This window comes from Lepisosteus platostomus, chromosome 15 (genome assembly GCF_059453375.1).
Source record: "Lepisosteus platostomus isolate fLepPlt1 chromosome 15, fLepPlt1.hap1, whole genome shotgun sequence".
Classification (NCBI taxonomy): Eukaryota; Metazoa; Chordata; class Actinopteri; order Semionotiformes; family Lepisosteidae; genus Lepisosteus; species Lepisosteus platostomus.
In genome coordinates, this window is record NC_142625.1 from 23,815,131 (window position 1) to 23,834,204 (window position 19,074).

At 41.1% G+C, this 19,074-nt stretch overlaps 1 protein-coding gene across 2 annotated transcripts in view; it reads left to right on the plus strand.

Annotated features, from left to right (window-relative positions):
* nol4lb (nucleolar protein 4-like b) overlaps positions 1-19,074 on the plus strand; it is a 115,511-nt gene that overhangs the window by 29,574 nt on the left and 66,863 nt on the right. The window contains exon 4 of one of the 2 annotated variants that reach the window (XM_088608335.1): positions 3,250-3,359. In XM_088608335.1, the coding sequence (XP_088464461.1) occupies positions 3,250-3,359 (110 nt within the window). Of the gene's footprint in view, positions 1-3,249; positions 3,360-9,398; positions 9,603-19,074 lie in introns of those variants that run through there. The other variant, XM_088608337.1, reaches the window with a different exon arrangement.

Sequence of the window (19,074 nt, forward strand, 5' to 3'; positions counted from 1 at the left end):
TTGCACAATTTAGGACTTCAGTGGAACTGCTGATTGCCCCATGGATGTGTTGAGGGGGGTGCTTTTATTTCAACAGAATGCACAGTACTCTAAAAGCAGAAGTAAAAACAATAGTTATATCGCCTTTATTACTACCTACTATTATCGAATTACCAAACTTAAAATCTGCTTGTAATAAGTTATAGAAAAGGAGTGTTGTAGTGATTTTGTTCACTGGGAGAAAGCCAAATGCTGTCTAAAAGCAAGTGAGATTGTTCTTCTAAGGTTCAAATTATTTACAGCTAGTATTTCATGATACAGTGCCTCTTTTTCTTCAATTCTGCTTTTTTCTTCCTCTTGTTGCCTGGAACAAAGGGAAAAATCTACTTGTCTGCTTTTCAGAGGGTTGGACTGTCTAAAAATAAACGTTATCCTATTTATAAATACTGAAAGCTGTGATATGCCTAATTGTATAATTTCACGTTTGTAGCAGTTTGCAAGCATAAACATGTGACTGGGTAGAGCATCTTGTGATTTGTTTTTCGTTTTGCACCTCCACAATGAAACAATCCACTGGTACACAATTTACGATATTGACAGTGTTTCCAAAGGCCTGGTAGAAGAGAAGCACAACTCTCTGAGGCAAACTGCAAACTGCAGGCCCTCAAAGTCACTTGGCCATCTTGGAAGTGCAAGATATTTAATCTGAGTACTAGTGCTCCTGTTAAAATGGTGCTCTTTATTTCATTCCTTCGTATCTGGATTGATGATTTCCAGTATTAATGATAGAATGGGAAATTTGTGGCATAAGAAATTATACAACACCAATGATAGGGCATTGGTGTTGCTCTCTCTATATAAAGCTCTGTTTTATAAAAAGGTCTGTATATAAAGGAAAACCAGAGTGAGAAGCTCAAAAAGATACTGAATAACAGAAGACAGGTTGGAGCTCCAGTTCTAACTCCAAGCTGCTCGTTTGGCACAGTGCGTCTCTCTACTGGACAGAGACATAATGCAGCACTGAGTTAGTGCAGGTGTGTCCCTCTAGTCTAGTGGACAGAGACACAGTGCAGCAGTGAGTTGACACAGGTGTGTCCCTCTAGTCTAGTGGACAGAGACACAGTGCAGCAGTGAGTTGACACAGGTGTGTCCCTCTAGTCTAGTGGACAGAGACACAGTGCAGCAGTGAGTTGACACAGGTGTGTCCCTATAGCCTAGTGGACAGAGACACAGTGCAGCAGCGAGTTGACACAGGTGTGTCCCTCTAGTCTAGTGGACAGAGACACAGTGCAGAAGTGAGTTAGCACAGGTTAATCTCTCTAGCGGACAGAGACACAGTGCAGCAGTGAGTTGACACAGGTGTGTCCCTGTAGTCTAGTGGACAGAGACACAGTGCAGCAGTGAGTTGACACAGGTGTGTCCCTCTAGTCTAGTGGACAGAGACACAGTGCAGCAGTGAGTTGACACAGGTGTGTCCCTCTAGTCTAGTGGACAGAGACACAGTGCAGCATTGAGCTGGTGAATACAGATTTGTCTTTACGCTTTGACACATAACGATACACTGGCTCTTCCTGCATATCTATATTGCAGCCTCTACTTTCAAGAGAGCTGAGCAGTTGAGGCTGTGCTTTGATTTCAAAATTACTCCTTTGGGAATATGGGAGAGGCTGGCTCTGTTCATGCTTTAGTTTAGCTCTCGAGATCCATTTTGCAGTAACAGGGATTCTGGCAACGGAGATATACTGTGTGAGCCAATGTGGTAAGGGGCATAAAGCGCCGGCGTACTGGTTTGAGTAATTATTATCTTGTTTGTGGAAACATGGTGCTCGTGTCGGAGGAAGGCATGCATGTCATCTTCTTCCCTCCTGTGCTGGCATGAGGGATGCAGCAGTGAGTCGTGCTGAGCTGCCAGTTGGCAATTCTGCACTGGGGGGCGGATGAAAAAAAAGGAAAAATGAGAAAGAGGAACTGGCGAAGACTGGTTTCACAGCCTATGCGGGCAAACTTGTTTTCCAGCTCCTTGTTCATGTGCTGAGCTGTTCTCCCTTGCAAAGGCCGTACCAGAGCCACGCTGCTTTTGAGTGGCAATTCCCCTACCTTTCAGCTCGGCATGGAGATCTGAGTTTGGTTATTGAGAAAATAAATAAATGGACCTGCCGCATGATAACGGAGTTTGCAGCAGATGATTTCCTCTACTGCGGATTTAATTTTTAAATTTGGTTGTATTGCTCCTCATTGCTTTCCTAGGTCCTATTGTCTGATGACCGTCTCAGTGCATTGCAGACTGTGAGCGTGGCAGTATTTCCATATTTACAGGTAGCCTGAATCTCCTTCAGTTAAAGGTGTGAGCAAACTTCGCAAGCAGGCTCCTTTGAAAGATAAGATGTAATATATTAATTAATTTGTCAGCATTTAGTTCTTTTAAGCTTTGATGCTGGCTGAACTGGCCACATATAACCGCAGAGAGCTGCTTCTCTTTTATCTCCCTTTGAATTGCCTCCAGTAATTGGAATGACCGTGAAAGGGTTCAGCTTAGAACAAGTGTGACATTTATACTTCTACATTATGCCTGCTTATTTTTATTTAGAGCATTTTAATTTCATTTCGTGTGCTGCTCCAAGACATGTTTAATAATCCTGATTGCATTTGTAACAGTTTTTTTTAATCATCTGAATTCCCTACATTTGCATTATTACATTATGCCTCCTCCAACTAAATAAAAATAACCATCCTAAAGTCTTTTGAGTTTGTAGTGAAAGCGTAGCTCCTGTAGCAAGAATGCTTGCATAATTTTTGAGCAAACGTTTTTAAATGTTTTAGAACATCATAGCAGAAAAGAGATGATATGTTTTGTAAATACAAAAAAAATGCCAAGACAGTTTTACAGTGCTGTTCAACAGGTGAAAATTGTCTCCATCCATCCCTGCTATTCTGCAGAGAGACCAGCAACTGAAAGGATATTGTGTGGAATTTTTTACGACAATCTGAAAACACCAATTAGACAGGATAATAGACTTGTTACATAAAACCAAAAACACTTTCTCTTAAGGCATTGTCAAAACATATGCATACTGTAAGTGCATTTTTATATTCTTTATGTTATGAGCACGTTACTGTGTGCTCAGATTTTTTAATTAAAAAAAAACCATTTAGTATGTGGGAATCTGGACGATTCTAACAATAACCCCAGAAACTCTCTTACCAGTTTGGAATGGAAACATGTTACGCGATATAGAAAAAACGTTTGCTGATATGCCTTTCTTTTTCCAGAGAATGACCGCCCCTCCTCCTTGGCTCCAGGATTAATTGACTATAACATGCCAATCACCGCTACCTATCTGAAGCAGATGAAGCTGCAGTGTATGAGCACTAATGAGCAGGTAGGTGCATTTTACTCTGATCTGAAGACACTCTGTGTTCTGTCATTGAGGAAGGATGTTGAGAATCACAGATGTCTGCTTTTGGGAACAAAACCTCTAGATTGGATCTCCCTTCTCCTGGCCTTCCTGGTTCTGTATAAGAAAAAATAGGACAAACTGTAATGAAAGCAGTAAACATGGACCTAGAAAGCAAATATGTAGAGTGCATTTCTTATACATTATTATTATTCATCAGATACAAAGTCCTGATTTTCACATTTAGGATTTTTTTGGGTAAATCTTTCGCCAACCCCTTCTAATTGGTGCAACAGAACTTGTTTCGCCTGTAAAGTTCTGAATAGAACCAACAGCACACCCTGTATAGATCAGATCACCCTGAAAAAAAACATGGTTGGGTTTCATTGAGCCTTAATTCTTTTCCTTTTCATGAATCTTTAAGCAAAGATATGTAAGAAGAATCGATCGAAAGACGGTGAGCTCATAAGTGATATCCAGAGTTGTACTCCAATTATATAATCTCTTTCCCAAGAACTGGGCTTCGACTCCAGTGTAGCACTCCTGAGTGAGCAAGTCACTTCAGATAGGCACTTGAGAAACATTACAGCATTGCAGGAAACAGCAAAGAGCAATTACATCTATTTCTCACATTGAATCCTTTTAATTGCCCCTGTATGAGCTCTGCTTTGAAAAAGAGCAAATGCAATTGCCAAAAAACATTTTTTCCTATCAAAGGCGAAAAGAGGTTTTTCTCTGGGGACAGAGAAAGGAGCTGAAACTTATTGCACAGAGGGATAGGTGTCAGTAAAGATTTTATTGTGAACCATGCAAAGTTTAACCAAGCTGTCCCCTTAAATGACCAAAACAGGGTAGCTGAAGGTGTTGTCTCTTTCTGTTTGTTAGTTTTGTTACTTTGTTAACAAGATCTCATGTGCGACATCCCCCAGTATTCGCGCACCTTGTTTTGCTGGTGATATAACTGTAATATGAAGGAAATACTTTTTGTGGTTTTAATTACCTTTCCTCCCATACAGCTGAGCAGTCACTGGAAGAAGTACAAATTCATGGGTGTGAGTATCTCTCAGTAGGCGTGTGTGCTATATTTGTGGATCTGCATTGAAGTGAAAGGGTGCTATCTATACTTTTTTAAATATTGCAATCCATGAATAAAGTGTTCTTGACAACAATGTGGAAATACCAGGTGAAAAATTAGGATCCAGTTGTCAAAATGCTTTTACAGTTGTCTCTCTTCAGCTTCAGATTTTGAGGGCACCAACTGAAATAACAGAGGTTGACAGACTAAACTGATTGTGAATAATCCAGGTTATCTCAAAGCCTCACTGAGAAATATCACAAGTTTGCCTGGACACCACACTCAAAGGTGCTTGGTTATGGAAGCTATAAAACTTGTTTCATCATGGCTGCTCATGAAAATTCCTAAAACGTATGCAGTGGTTGGTGTGAATAATTAAATTTCCACCTCTGTCCACAAAATATAGAATGACTGACTCACAGAACACTAAAGGTGAGTCTACATTAAAGAATATTACCACATACAATTGCATTATTAAATTAAATTATTCGACACTAAAGGGTCGAGATGTACAATTAGGTTTTACTGGGTTCCTGCTTTTGATTCAATATCAGTGCTCATCTGTATTTTTTCAGGGAAAGAAATTTACTGTACAAGTAGAGAGTGAACAGAATGCTTCTGGATACACCAGCACTACTCTGCTGCAGTTTATTTTCATGACTTGAGTGTTCCGTAATCCTTTATCAGAGCAAGGAGCCAAATTCAACACAATCCAGTCAGGAAATGGGAGACAATAACATTGCTGAAAGGCAATGGAAAGAGAAGGTACAGGGTACAGGCCAAACAGCTATCTAGTGCAATAAAATAGAGGCATGTGTCTTTATGTCTCCAAGGAGAAAAAGTGACAAATAAATAGGGTTAGCTTCAGTATATTTGTATCCCAGCAAAATTCAGTCTTTAAATTAAAAAAGGGGTAGACAGTCAATTTAACCTTCTCTGTTCCACAACACGATGCATTGGATTCAATTTAATAATAGAGGAAATTACAGATGTCCTTCCTGCTGACTGTGGTTAGTTCATATGGCCTTGTGTTTTTGAGCTGCCAGTGAAGATTAGTCACCAGCCTAAAGCTGAAATGAAATTTCATTTGAAACAAAATGATTGTTGAATCTTGTTGCAATGAAAATTCTTGGTTGCACACTTCTGATAGATGTCTCCTTGTAAGAGTGTTGAATTCTGTAACTTTGAGAAGGGGCAATACTAGATATAAGCTATAAAATGGTAAATCATTTTGCCATTAAGATGAGAAATTTAAATTGCACCCCCCTACATTTCTCTTCCTGCATTAGATAGCATTGAATACCAAGATAGGCTGGCCTTTTCACAGTCATCCACAGCGGCATTGATCACTTGAATGAAAGTGGTTAAAAATAACACCAACTGCTCCTCTGTGCATTAGTATTAATATCTGCATTAGGTGCACGATTCGTATGAACCTTCAAGGTGCTGTGCAAGTCAGATGCACAGAGAATGTGAGCTTTACTTCTTTTAGTGCTGACTAAAACTTCCCTTCACCACCATTTCAAAAACAGGTTGAATGCAGGAGGTCCTGAGAACATGTCCCTTTTTAAATGCCATTTTCTTTCTAAATGTTGGAATTGCCAGTTATTTTTAATGCACACACTCTGGAACTGGCAATAACGTCTTCATGTTGAGGGGTACAGGGGTTTCACAGGGAGTGAAGAGCTCTCAGACCTGCCCTCCCATTAAAGGCTTTTCATCTGCTGACACACTGTATGCTCTACAGCGATGAGCAGGAGGGTCCACACTGATTGGAGCAGACGTGTGTCTCTCTGTGATGTCACTGCCAGCTGGTGTCCAGGACCTTTAAGGACTCGGTGTTGGATTAGGAGCTGAGAGAGAGCCATCCCGCTAATTCCAACCCCATCTCCAGCAGCACTGTGCCAATTACTGTATGTGCCTTCACATGGGGCACCCCAGTCACTTCCTAGATCCATGACCCAGGTTTGAACTCTCCACTTCTGGATGGTAGTGCACATGTTTGCCAGATAATCCAGATGTCAGCTCCCACATTATCATTTTTTAATTAAGTGAATGTTATCTGGTAAAACCGTTAATGTCTTTAGAGAAGGATCAGATACGCTCTAGATATTTGCAAGTAAGGGACCCGTGTGCCTTTTCATGTATGTAATTCAGTCTGTGACACACTTAGGCCATGACCTGCTATACCTCTTCTGTACCCCTAGGTAGCAATGTTTCACAACAAATCTCTCCCTGGAAGCAGGCTGTTGCAAGAACGACGACGGAGTAGTTTTAGGAAAATGGGGTTTGCATCTAATTGGTGTGACTGTTTTTTTTCTTCATCTTCCAGCTATTGATGTATACCTGGAAGCCTCTCTATAATTTAGATTACAAATATGCACAATATTAATGTAAAATATTCATTGCTTATTAAACTACAACTTTGTGGTCAGGATTGGGACAAAATTGAAATACTGCAGCAGTGGTTACAAAGAGAATCATACAGATTTCTTCTTCATCACGAAAAGCTGTGGCTTACGATTGTCCTACTGATCACGACAGCAGCCAATCTGACTTTCTTGACCCTATCTTATCACCCTGAAAGGAGTCAAACGCATTACAGGACTGAGCTTGGGCGGCAGAGCATTTGTTGCGTATCCTGGTCTGTGCATTAAGAGGTGGGTCGTACTGTAGCTGCTGCTGCTGCTGGTCATCTCCCCGGTGTTTGCTCAGTACAAGTGGAAGCCTGCTGAGGAGAAAAAGTGGAGTTGGGCGGGGAGTAACGAATCGCAAAAGAAGAGTACATCACGCGGTTTTGATTGCGAGTCCCTATAACGTGCGTAGCTCTTTTCAATCGTTTTCCAAGCTGCTGGGGAGCTCCCTTGTGTCTGATTAAGTGTTCCACGTCTCCGTGCCCCATGCCTGCCCATCATGCCCAATTCAGAAATAGTTTGCGTGGCTGGCTGGTTGGCCCTGAAGCATGTTTTGTGCCACTCCGTTTTCAGCCGGGACACCCTCTGAGCCCAAGGGGGCTTGGCGTCCTGCAAGGTGCCTGGTAGGTGCATATTTTACTGGAGAGGGGCTGCGGGGAGCTGCTTTCAGCCGGCACAATGTCCGCAAGAGATCGTCCCTCTTCCTTACCTACAGGCTTTTTGTCAGACTGAGTGGTTCCGAAAAGAGTGGGGGAAAAAAGGGGCATTTTCCTGTTAATGGCTGTCATCCGAGGATGCCATTGAGATGAAGAGTGCAGAGGTCAGATGAGGATGTGATCGGCACTGTGGATGTTGAGACAAGGTAGCTCCCTGTAAAGTATCCAGTCCCCAGTGATGTCCTGTCCTGTCACAGCATGCGAATGGGAGAACTGCTTGCTCGCGGAGCCTCTTCTGTCAGAGGAACACTCTGACACACTTTTCAACTGCTCATTTCTCTGCCTCTGCTACAGTACTTCTCTGTTCTTCTCTGCTCTGTAACTTCTAAAAGTCGGGGGAGTTTCCTTAGGTTCCTGAATATCGTGCTCATGTGCTGTGCGACAGCAGGATGACGACTGGGAGGGGTGTGCATAGCTGTGGTTCCGAGGCTGGGTCGCTGAGCTTGTGTAAGTTGGATAACTGCTGTTTAGGAGGGACTTGGCTCGCTCTTGGGCAAAGGACCATTTCGGTGGAATTTCACATCACATTTGCATTCAATATCCGCTTATCCAATTCAGGGCTCCAGCTCCCTTGCCACCTATCCTGGGAAGCTTTGGGGGCGAGGTGGGGTACACCCTAGACAGGATGCCAGTCCATCACAGGGCAGACACACCGACACGCACACACTGACACCAGGACCAACTTGCCCTAAAGCCTGTGAATCTCCCCATGTCTTTGTCACAGGGCAGACACACCGACACGCACACACACCAGGACCAACTTGCCCTAAAGCCTGTGAATCTCCCCATGTCTTTGGACTGTAAGAGTAAAACCCACGCAAACACCGGGAGAACATACAATCTCCACGCAGACGGCACCTGGGGAATTGAACCTTGAATTGAGTTGAACGGTGACAGAAATGCGAACCACCGTGCCTTGCAGGAACTTGTGAAATGTATCTATAGCTACTGCCGATTTTGGCCTGATTTTATGTTTGGGTGTTGTCATCATCAAATAACGAAGTTTGAATAGGTAGTTCTTCTTTTATTTCCCTGTTTAAATATGATGAAGAAGGGACTCCTCCTGTTAATTAGGTAGAACATAATTGATATTTTTTCCTTTGTGACTACTGCCACTACCACCATACACACACACCACCTGCTTTACATATCGATCTTTAATAGGTTTACAAAGAGGATATTACCCGGGGATACATTTTCTGTAGTGAATGTTTCTTTTCCTACATCTGGATTTTGACTATACAAATGTAGTTTGCATTGTGGCGCGGTCAATTCATAAAGGCTTTTGTGCGCTGCTAATTAAGTTCATTGGTTAAAAGGGAGTCACAAAGATGTTCTAGAAAAAGCGAAAACTGTTTTTGTTCGTTAAATTGTTTCCAATTTCCTAACACGGTCTAAAGCAACCGGACTTTGTGATATCCAGTTCTTCTTATTAAATCATACAGCTTCCCGATTATTACACAGTCGCCTGTGTCCGTGCGCAAGAAGACAATGTGTGATGAAGAGCGTATACAGCTTTCTGACTTTTTACTGTAGGTATCGTAAAATGCACGTGTGTTTCTGTGTGGGTACATAGGAGGAATAAGCTCTGCGGAGCAGTTTTTAAGGGATTAAAAGCCTGTAGCTATACTTAAGTCTTAATGAAAACCAAACAAGGACAGTGAGACAGTGAGAAAAATGGGGGGTGCAAGTAACATGAACGCCAAGACTAAACAATAGAGAGGATAGTGTTGGCCAGTACCGCCAATCAAAATTTAAAGGGGCAAGTAATTCCCACTACTGTACTACAGTGTGGCTGTTTGCAAGGGGCGTGACGTCAGCGCCAGCGGCGCAATGCCCCGCCTCCATCTTCTGGGCTGGATGTCAGTTTTAGTCTCAGTATGCTATCCTGTCTTTGAGATTAGCAGGATATTGTTTAAATATTAAAGGCCAAATTTGCGAGAGAGAGGGAGAGGAAAAAAAAAACGGAAGAATTCGTGGCGGTGGCTGCCTGACACGTCCACACGGCCAGGCTCTGGCAAAGGTAGGCAACTGCGTTGTTAGTGTTTGTGGTGGTTTCTCGGTGTAGGGTTTTCTTTTTTTTTTTTTAATCCCAGCTCCTGTTTTTTTTTCCCCCTTTCCCTTATGGAAAAATAATGTTGCACCCTCCCTCCCTCTCTCTCCCTGTCCCCCGTTCCTCTATCCTCTCCTCTTCCTTCCCTCTGCTCCGAGCCGGGGGTCTGTTTTTTTTAAATGGTTGTTTCGCTCTGTGCAGTTTAGGAAAATTGCAGTCGGTGTTGGAAAAGGCAGACAGGTCGTGTTTTGATGATATTCAGAAAATCAGAAATCCCGGCAAGGCGCAACGCAAACTCTTCCTGCTCATTTGTGAGTGTGTGTGTGTCTTTCTTTTTGATCTCTTTTTCGGGAAGAGTACATTGTAGCCTGTATAATAATCCCAGGCAGCGGTGATGGTGCAGTCCCTAGGTCAATATTAAGATGTTTTCTGTAAATTGTCAGATAACAAACGTGAGAAAGTCATCTCAGAGGTCGCAACCGCTGTCTTGTAACGGAAGACGTATTATTCATGCCGTGTCACGTTTTAAACTTTTTTTTCTGTTTTCATCGTGCCTTTAAAACATGCTGGGGCTTTATTTTGGCTCAAGTACATGTGCTTTGAATATACCGTTTTCTTGATGCACGTATTACGTCTCCTCAAAACGTGTTTTTTTAAGACATCTGATTTTTCTTTTTTTTTTAAATCAACAACTGTCTTTTTCTCTCTTTGTGGGATGTAGAGAGAGATCACCGGAACAACAGTAAATACTATTTACTGTTTTTGCTGTTACAGTCAATAATGAAAAGTCAGTCCTGTTTTTTTTTTGTATTTAAGAAAAAAAAGATAATTGTGCCAAGATGTTATTTGGTGACTATATAACACGGTCAATGCATTAAACTGTATAAAAATCCGAGATAAACACAACGTTTTCTAATTAACCCGCTTACCAGTTATTATTACTTTGTTTATAATTGAATTCCTTACAAGACGTCTTTATCCTGCCCCCTTGATCCAGAAAAAAAATAGTTTAAAAATTTTAAATCACTTTTTCAAATTTCCAGCAGCGCAGAATTCCAATATCGTTGGGTTTGTCAGATCCTGACATTCCATTAAATGCGATGAATATGGATCGGGATGATACGCACAGGGAGCTGAAAAACGATTTGCGCCAGGAACCCGGGTCTTACTGCGCAACTCTTTTGTTTTCGCGTAGATCTTGTCTCTCCGCTCTTTTGTTGAGGTTGGGCAGCGACGCCGCGACACTAATCCTGTTTCTTCACCCCTGTGTTATTGTGTGGTTGGTTTTTTAAAAAAAAAATAAAAACCTGTGATTCGGTTCCTTGCCTATGCCAAACGTGCAAGACGTTTGCCCTTATTTTACCAGTTACTGTTATTGTAAATTGTATCCAGAGTGACTGAACATTGGCATTTGGGAATTTTGCTGGAGCTAAGTACAGTACTTTGCTCAAGGGTATAACAGCAGCGTCTCACCTGGGACTTGAACCCTCGGTCCAGTTACAAGTCCAGAACCGTGACCACTGTGAATATTCAGTGCTTGAGTCTGATTTTAAAGAATACGGTAATTGCTTGCACTATTAAACAACCTTAAGCGGTTTAATACAATGTTCAAGTTCACAGTGAAGAACCGCGTTTGTATACAGTACTTTCACAGGCGAGACTAAGCTAGTCTTTGGCCGTTTGCGGAAACAGAAATTACTTTCGGTGCAACGATGTCTTTTAAGATCGTCGTGTAGCTTTTCCCCCCAATACATGAAACCGTAAAGCAGTTACGACAGGTGTTGCTGTAAACCCTTTTTAAGGTCTTCTTTCTTGCTTTTGAAACAGGAAGAATAATGTGTCCTGCCTCCTCAGAAATTAGGTTATTCTCAGTTTTTTTTAGAAACACCTCCACATAGTGTTGGTTCTGTTGGTGATATTTTGGAAGCACAAAAAACAGCAAAGAATGGTTATTAAGCCGTGGATATTACGAGGTTCGTTAATTTTGACAAAAATAACTTGATAGTTTTGCACACTATTTTCTTTGGTTGTTACTGAAAGTTTGTGTTAATCCAGTCAGAAGTTCTAAGTTTTGTTTGAATCGACAGTAGTGGAGTATAAAGCATTTTTGTCTGTCGGCCTACAGTACATTGTTCCTGATTACTACGGAATAGGTGTCTTAGACCAGACAGACTGTCTGAAATGAGCCTGGTCTCTCAGTGTGTGAGTGTTGCCACTAAATCCTCCAAAGTAAGGAAAGTCACCAGGTGGGATGACAGGAACAGTGTATACTGACCACACTTCCATGTTTGACTTGCAATAAACACGTTTTTTTTAAATAAAAATGATTTGGGCTGTGCTACATATGCAGTTTGGTTAGTAAATACTTTTTAGGGTCATAACTTTTTATGTTAGATAGCTAGTTCCCCTGCATTTTACCAGCCCTAAAAATATATTTTCAGAGTTTTAGCCAGCAGAAAAATCATCTATTGGCAATAAGATGCTTTGGCTAGAAGAAAGGAAAAATACTCATTGAAGAATTCATTATTAAACAGGTGGAGAAAAATTGAGTAGGCCACCTGTTTTGAGACAGGCCTATTTCTTGGTGTGGAGTAGCGAAAGAACCATTTGATAACTACCCTGAAATCAAGACAAGTTGTGAGCTGGCTGTCAGCTTATAATTTTAAGAAGGAAGCTCTCACAGGAAATTATTTATTGTGTCTGAAGCAATATCCTTTTTAGGACCTTTCGTGGACAGTTTATTGTAGTATAAATTGAAAACAAGAATACGATGAACTGATAACTTAGAAGAAAATAGTTGTACCCCCATCCTGGCTCTCTCTCACAAACAAAAATACACAATATGTATTATCAACACAAACCTAACTGTTCTCACATATCTTTGTGTTTGCCATAACAGACTGGAGGTGAGGTGATTCTTATGTGTAGGTGATTCATAGTACAGAGCAAATTCTTCCTGCTTGCATAAAGCAAAGATTAAAATCTATTGTGTCTTGGCAGGGCTCATAGTATCACCCAGTATTGCATTAATATTTTTGCGCTAATATTTTTTGAACACTTACTCAACACGGAGCCTGACCCCTTTAACGTGCTTCAGCTGGAATTAAGTCACTGATTCCCATTATGTGTAGAGACTGCTGCTTTGATCTCCTGTACAAGCATTTATTGAGGATTTCATATGATTTTTAATGGTAGCTATTCCCAGTTATGATGTGTAAGGTTAATTATTGGTATTTATAGAGCATTCACAACAATAGGAGTGAAAGTAATTAGCAAATGATTATCCATTTGTTCCCTGTTTCCTTGGGCACTACAGCCTTTGTATTTTAAACTAATGCAATAAAACCACCCAGCTGACAAATTACAATATTTTAACGCTGCTGTGAGTGAGTGATGGAAGGGTTAGCAGGGCTGCCTCACAGCTTCAGGAACGTGGGTTCAATCCAGGTCACGGGGTCTGTCTGAGGGGAGTTTGCATGTTCTCCCTGTGTCCGTGTGGGTTTTCCCAAGGTGCGTTGGGTTCTTCTTACCTCCTAAGGAGATGCTTCTTAAGATGACTGACTTATATTTATTGCACCCTCATGTTCTTACACCGTTAGCAAGGCAGTTGGTGAGCTCACTTCATTATCTGACCATGAGTACTGTACATCATGTGCACAGCACTGTATATGGGGTAACACAGACAGAATGATGCTTTTTACCACTGTTTTCCTCCATACAGTATGTCCGGTGTCTTTGTAGGGAAATCGCAGACCAGAGACCGGAGCAGTTTGAAGGGGGTTAATAGCTTTCAAAATCCCTCTTCTAATCATGTACTGCCTTCTGCCATTTGCCAAGATAACCCTCTCTAAGCCCCCTTCACACACACACACACACAAAACACTTTCTGCTTCCTACGTGGCTGACGCCTGGCATGAATGAGACGTCAGCACAGTTAGTTCTGAGATTGTTCCAGTGTTTTGTGGCATTATTTTTAAACTATTTTTTAAGACACATCCGTTGATACCTAATAGAGCCGTCAGTGTGCCCTTGACCCTTGAACACATCCCAGAGGGAGACGGACCCTGAGAGGCAGTCTCTCTGTGCATCCCTGAATACTGGGATGGCAGTAACAGAGGAAATGGGTGAGTGCTGAGACTCAATAAATTACTGCAATTATCAGGATCCTATAAAAGCTTTCATTTGGGTTTTGCCCCTTGTACTACAGCAACACAAATTGATACAGAACAGTATTTTTTCAATGTTTTCTCTTGTCCACGTTGGTGCAATTAATCTTACTGTTTTCATTTTCATTCAGGTTATTTTAAACTATTACTTTATCATCAGACTTTGTTGTTTGATGATAAAGCATGAGTTCACCTCTAAAGAGCTTTTCAGACACCTGGCTCTGTAAAGAAATCGTGATGAAAGCAGGCTAGCAGTTGTAAAGCATCACCTTAATGCAAAAGCACCTAGAAATAGTAGCATACTGTTTAATTTTTAAGTTACAATGCTTTCCTTAAATGGGATACAGTATGAGGGTTAAATTATTTAATGCAATGATGATGGGGGAAATTCAATGGTTGTAATGACAAACCAGTTATCTCTTTAGGGCTAACGAAGGGAGACATGCTATAGTTTTCCTGAGCTGCTCTATCCTTGCATTACAGCATATAAACAGGTTTTGTCTGTTTAAAATGTGTCCTGATTGATGCTTTAGTTTCCAGCAGTAGCTGCTGAAATCTGATGTGACCTAGTGTCTGATTTCCTTGTTCATCCTTTCCTCTGAGGAAGACTTAAACAAATGCAGAAATTATGGGCTTCAGTCACATACCTATGGAGCAAAGCTTCTGCACTAAGGTAAAGTCCTGTTTATTTAATTTAATTTTGTATAGAAACAAGTCTGTTTACAAAAAGGCAATATTGAACCTTATTCAAGATAAACCAGGGGAATCCCTAAAAGATTTTTGGAAAAAGAAAAGCTCAGAACCTTGTGATTTTCTGGCATTTTGCAGAATTACTGGTCCATTGTTTCACAACTGGAAAGGGTGTTTCAGTCATGTTTGTGATGCAATTCTATGGACAGTCAAAAGATCTCAAGTAATATTTCCTCTTAGCTGTCCACTAAAGTGGTCCTTTAGTTGAACAAAGTTACACATAGGCCACCCAACAGGGCGTGATTCTGTTGTGAATGATTGTCTGCCCGTGATTCCTTATTCACCATACACAGAGCATGCTGCAGCTGTCACTGTGATATCTGTAATTGATTTTATGTGTATTGTGGCAAAGCCAATATAGCCAAGAAAGTAGTGTAGAAGTGCTGTCTTTTTCTACAGCTTGTTTCTCTCACTGGGGAAATGTGATCCGTCACCACCCTGTGGTTAATCTTGCCAGCAACAGATCACCCCCACATGTGGTCATTTTAAAGCATCTTAACACATTGAATTCAACTAGGTTACCAGTTAAGAGAAAACAACTCTATATTCTGTACTGAATTTGTGTTATTCAGCTTGCCATAGAGCCTGTGATATGTATGTTCAAGGTTCCCTTTTAATCTATAATAACATATTTTCCTCCTTAATTCCAGGAAGGAAAGGTTGAATCCCGAACACAGTAGATTTATGTCATCGTTGTCGGGATTAAAATACAGACCACTGTGTGGTGAAGTACCGCACTGTGTAGTAATCCAATTCTTTTGTAAACAATGAACTGATGAGATGTCTTAAATATTGCAAGACCCAAAAGTTATCAGCACATTTTCCCTTTTTCACACGGAGCCATGGAGTGTTAATTGCATATAATTGCATCATTTTTCAAAATCTCCTTACTATTTAAATTCTATTCTAAATTAGTTTTAGCATACAGTGAGAATATTTCTACAGGAAAACGCAGATTTCACTGTAGTTGCCTATCATTATGGTTCAGGCTCTAATCTCTTGCTCCATTGTGTTGATCTATGGAGTGTTGTTAATCCTTTTTTACGCTTTGTGACACAGGCTGAAGATGGTTAACTAAATATGAGATTTATGATCAATGTGAATAAAGATAAATAGATTTAAAATGAACTGGTTGAGATGCATTCTTCTGGCGTAAAGCTTTTTAAACCAGCAGGTAGATGTTAACCAGCAGTGATATTCTGCTTAAAAGTTTGATGGGCTTATTTTTAAACCTTCAGCCAAATCACTTGTGGAATACTAATGGCAGCTCAGAAGACAAGTCCTTAAAGCAGTTCCTCCAAAATGTTACAAGAGATCATTGTCTGCAAAACAAGAAATAAAATGCATCCTTTAAATGTAGAGACTTGAAACAAACACCATGAGATATGCATATTAATAGAGATGGATTTTTTTAGTCTGATTTTAATTTAATGATATGTATAAAATGATCATGTAAAGCGCTAGGTGATAAAAAGTGCAGCCTTAGCCGTAGAGCCGTGAATTTTGGTGAGTACAGAAGGGTCCATTCTGAACACATTTCTATGGACAGTGGATGCTGAACAACCTCTTGCAGTTTTGTGCAAAATACATCCACACATGCGACTCGCGGATACAGATGGTAATCGTGGCAAACCTACAGTATGTAGTGCAATCTATGTGAACTCCACACAGAGCACAGTTTTTGTAACACAGATGGTCATGTAAGCAACTAACTTTGTAAGATCCCAATTGTAGCATGCCATTTTGCTGATGCCTTCTGCTTTTTGCTTGGAGCTCCAAGTCAGCAAACATTAGTGATTGACAGGTATAGAGATGCTCCCAGTGAGACCGGCCTGTGCCAGGGGATGCCTGGGACAGAGCAGACAAGCCTGCATTCAGGCACGTGGAGTGTCCAGGCTGCACAAACAGAGATGTCTGAATGGCACTCATGGCTCGACACTGCCTAGTTCTTTCACAGGGAGAGTCTGAGCAGAATACGCTGACAAATCAGATTTGACATCATTTCTGTAGCAATTTGTGAGATGACAGCCAGCTTTTAAAAATTGGTAGAGTAACCAAATTGTCTGATTTGCGCCTGCGTGATTCTAGTGTTTAAGATGTAAAACAGACACATCCACGTGATGTTGGCCAGCAAGAGGTGTTCAAGAAATGTATCAGTTTTATTTCCTGCTGTTAGCAGGGCAGAGACACCTGTGCAGTAATGGCTGGTTTATCTTTGTAGCATTTTGTTGGCCTTTTGTATGATTGCCTCAGGAAAGCTGGAAGTGGGAAAATTGAAACTGCATGAAATCCCAGATTCAGTAGCTCAGTACTGTAAAGAAGATCAAAGCGTCCCCCGTTACTGTTATGAAGTCGCAGATCATTTGAGAAACTACTCAACTTGAATATGTATTGCATCTTTAAAATGCACACATCGTATTTGAAGCCTATTACTCCTTCCTTGAAGAGAGAAATGCTTGTCAGTTGCACGATTACTCTTTCAAGACAGTGAGATGCTCTTAATGTGCAGTCAGGGGTTTTCTTTATCTTTCGTCATTTGCACAAAGAACCATGCTCAGGGTCTGATTGTGGCTTTTATTGAAATAAAGCTCTGAGGAGTGAGAACCACTGTCTGACCACAATACCTGGTAGTACTTGGCTTCTGTATTCTCTTCAAGCAATTAAATGCCACTAAGAGTTGCTGCCAGTCTGGTGCTACTGTAGGTCCACTTTTTGGAAACACAATTATGCAAAATCTTTTGGCTTTTCGTTCTGTGCGATGGTTTCCACCTAGTCATCCACAAAAACACTATTTCAGAATCAAATACCAGTTTATCCTGCAATTTGAACAATGTAACTTCTCAAAGCTTTTTGTGTTTGTGAATGTAAGGACAGCCTTATTGATCTGCCTTTTGACAGGCTGACAGTTGCTCAAGGTGATTGACTGGCCCCTTTTTGTACAGTACACAATCACACCATCAGTATCTCAGCAACAGCTGCATACTGCTCCTGTAACTGTCAGCCTTGATCACAGATACTCACCAGCCAGCCCTGATCTGACATCTACATGGCCTCTTCAGAAAGGATCCAGAGATATTTGGACTTTCTGCTCCTTAACCTCATTGTTTGTCTCAGGAATCTACATCACAGGTCTCAGCGATGCAGCTGGTTTTCACTTTAAATTCTGTTTCACTGGAGAAATATTCGTTCTGCAATGTTTCTGTTTATCACTTGTATTTTAATTTACCATCTCAGGGAAAGTAGTTTGAGGCAGTCTTAACAGAATTGCTTATAGAAACAACCAGTATGCCAGGACACTTTTTTTCACAATCACAATTTTTGTGATTCTTGTTTCCCAGTTTCATTTTGAAATGTTTGAAGTTCCCTTTCCCAAACATTCACATTTTTGTCCTTCTTGGTTTTAAAATTGTGATAATCGGCGATCAGAATGCCCATTCTTGCAACAACAGCTCCCTTTTGTCTGTGAGAAATGTCATTACTTAAGATGTAAGTGCACGGGGGGCTACAGACAGAATCCCAGAGCTCGCACATGCATTTGAAGGGTCTTCAGGATCGTTCTAAAGAAGAACAAGCAGGGGCTCGAGCAGGTGCACACAATGCTTGAAGAATGTTCACTGGAGGCTTGTTTTTTTAGTGAAATAAGTAAAAGTCTCGAGGTCTGAAGCTTAATCAGTTTAACCTGGGACCTTCAGTCACTATGCAGAAATGGAAAGGACTGTTTCAGGTGCTTCTGTCTGAATAATGAGTGTGCTACAGTAGTGTTTGAGAGTGAAGGTTTGTCACTGATTCAGCTGATTCATTTATAGCTGTTGTGTATCTACGAACTATAGAACTATTTTATGTTGGCATTGCAGGTGCAGAACAATGTTTAGCATTCTTAATGTTTCCAAAATCTTCTTTAAAAATATTTATTTTTTCCTGGGGCCAGTTCAGATGTGGCAGTTCTATCGCTGAACTGGCTTTTGGGATGAGTACAGGGAATTTCCAAACTAGTTCCCCAGTATGGTGACTGAGGACACTCTGGTTTAAGAGGTACCATCCTTTGGGTGAGATGTTAAACTCGGGTCCTGTCTGCTTGTCCCATTGCACAATTTTTTTTTCCCAAAGCAAACTTAGAAAGAGTCGGCGTGCAAGAATCCAGTGTGGGTTTGCACAATCTGGCCTCCCTAAAGGTTCCTGCTTAATTCAATTGATGAAATAAGTTCGCACTTCTGAACTTGATTGGCTGCTACTCGCACATGGCTGCCACGTGTTACCCAGGAGGGTGCTGGGGAAGTGGATCCCCTTATATATATATAAAGGGCTTTGGGATCCAAGGGAATAAAAGTGCTTTTAAGTGTAAGGAATTCTTATTATAATTTTGATCAGCTTTTATATAATGGACAAATGGACAAACACATTGCAACCCAGTAGTGATTACTACAGCTAGTCTGGTACCTGCGTTTCTGAAGTGTTACTGGCAAGAGCTGCGTCTGGCCTCACTCTCCTGCGCGCGACCCCTTGATTGATGCCGTGGGCTTGCAGGG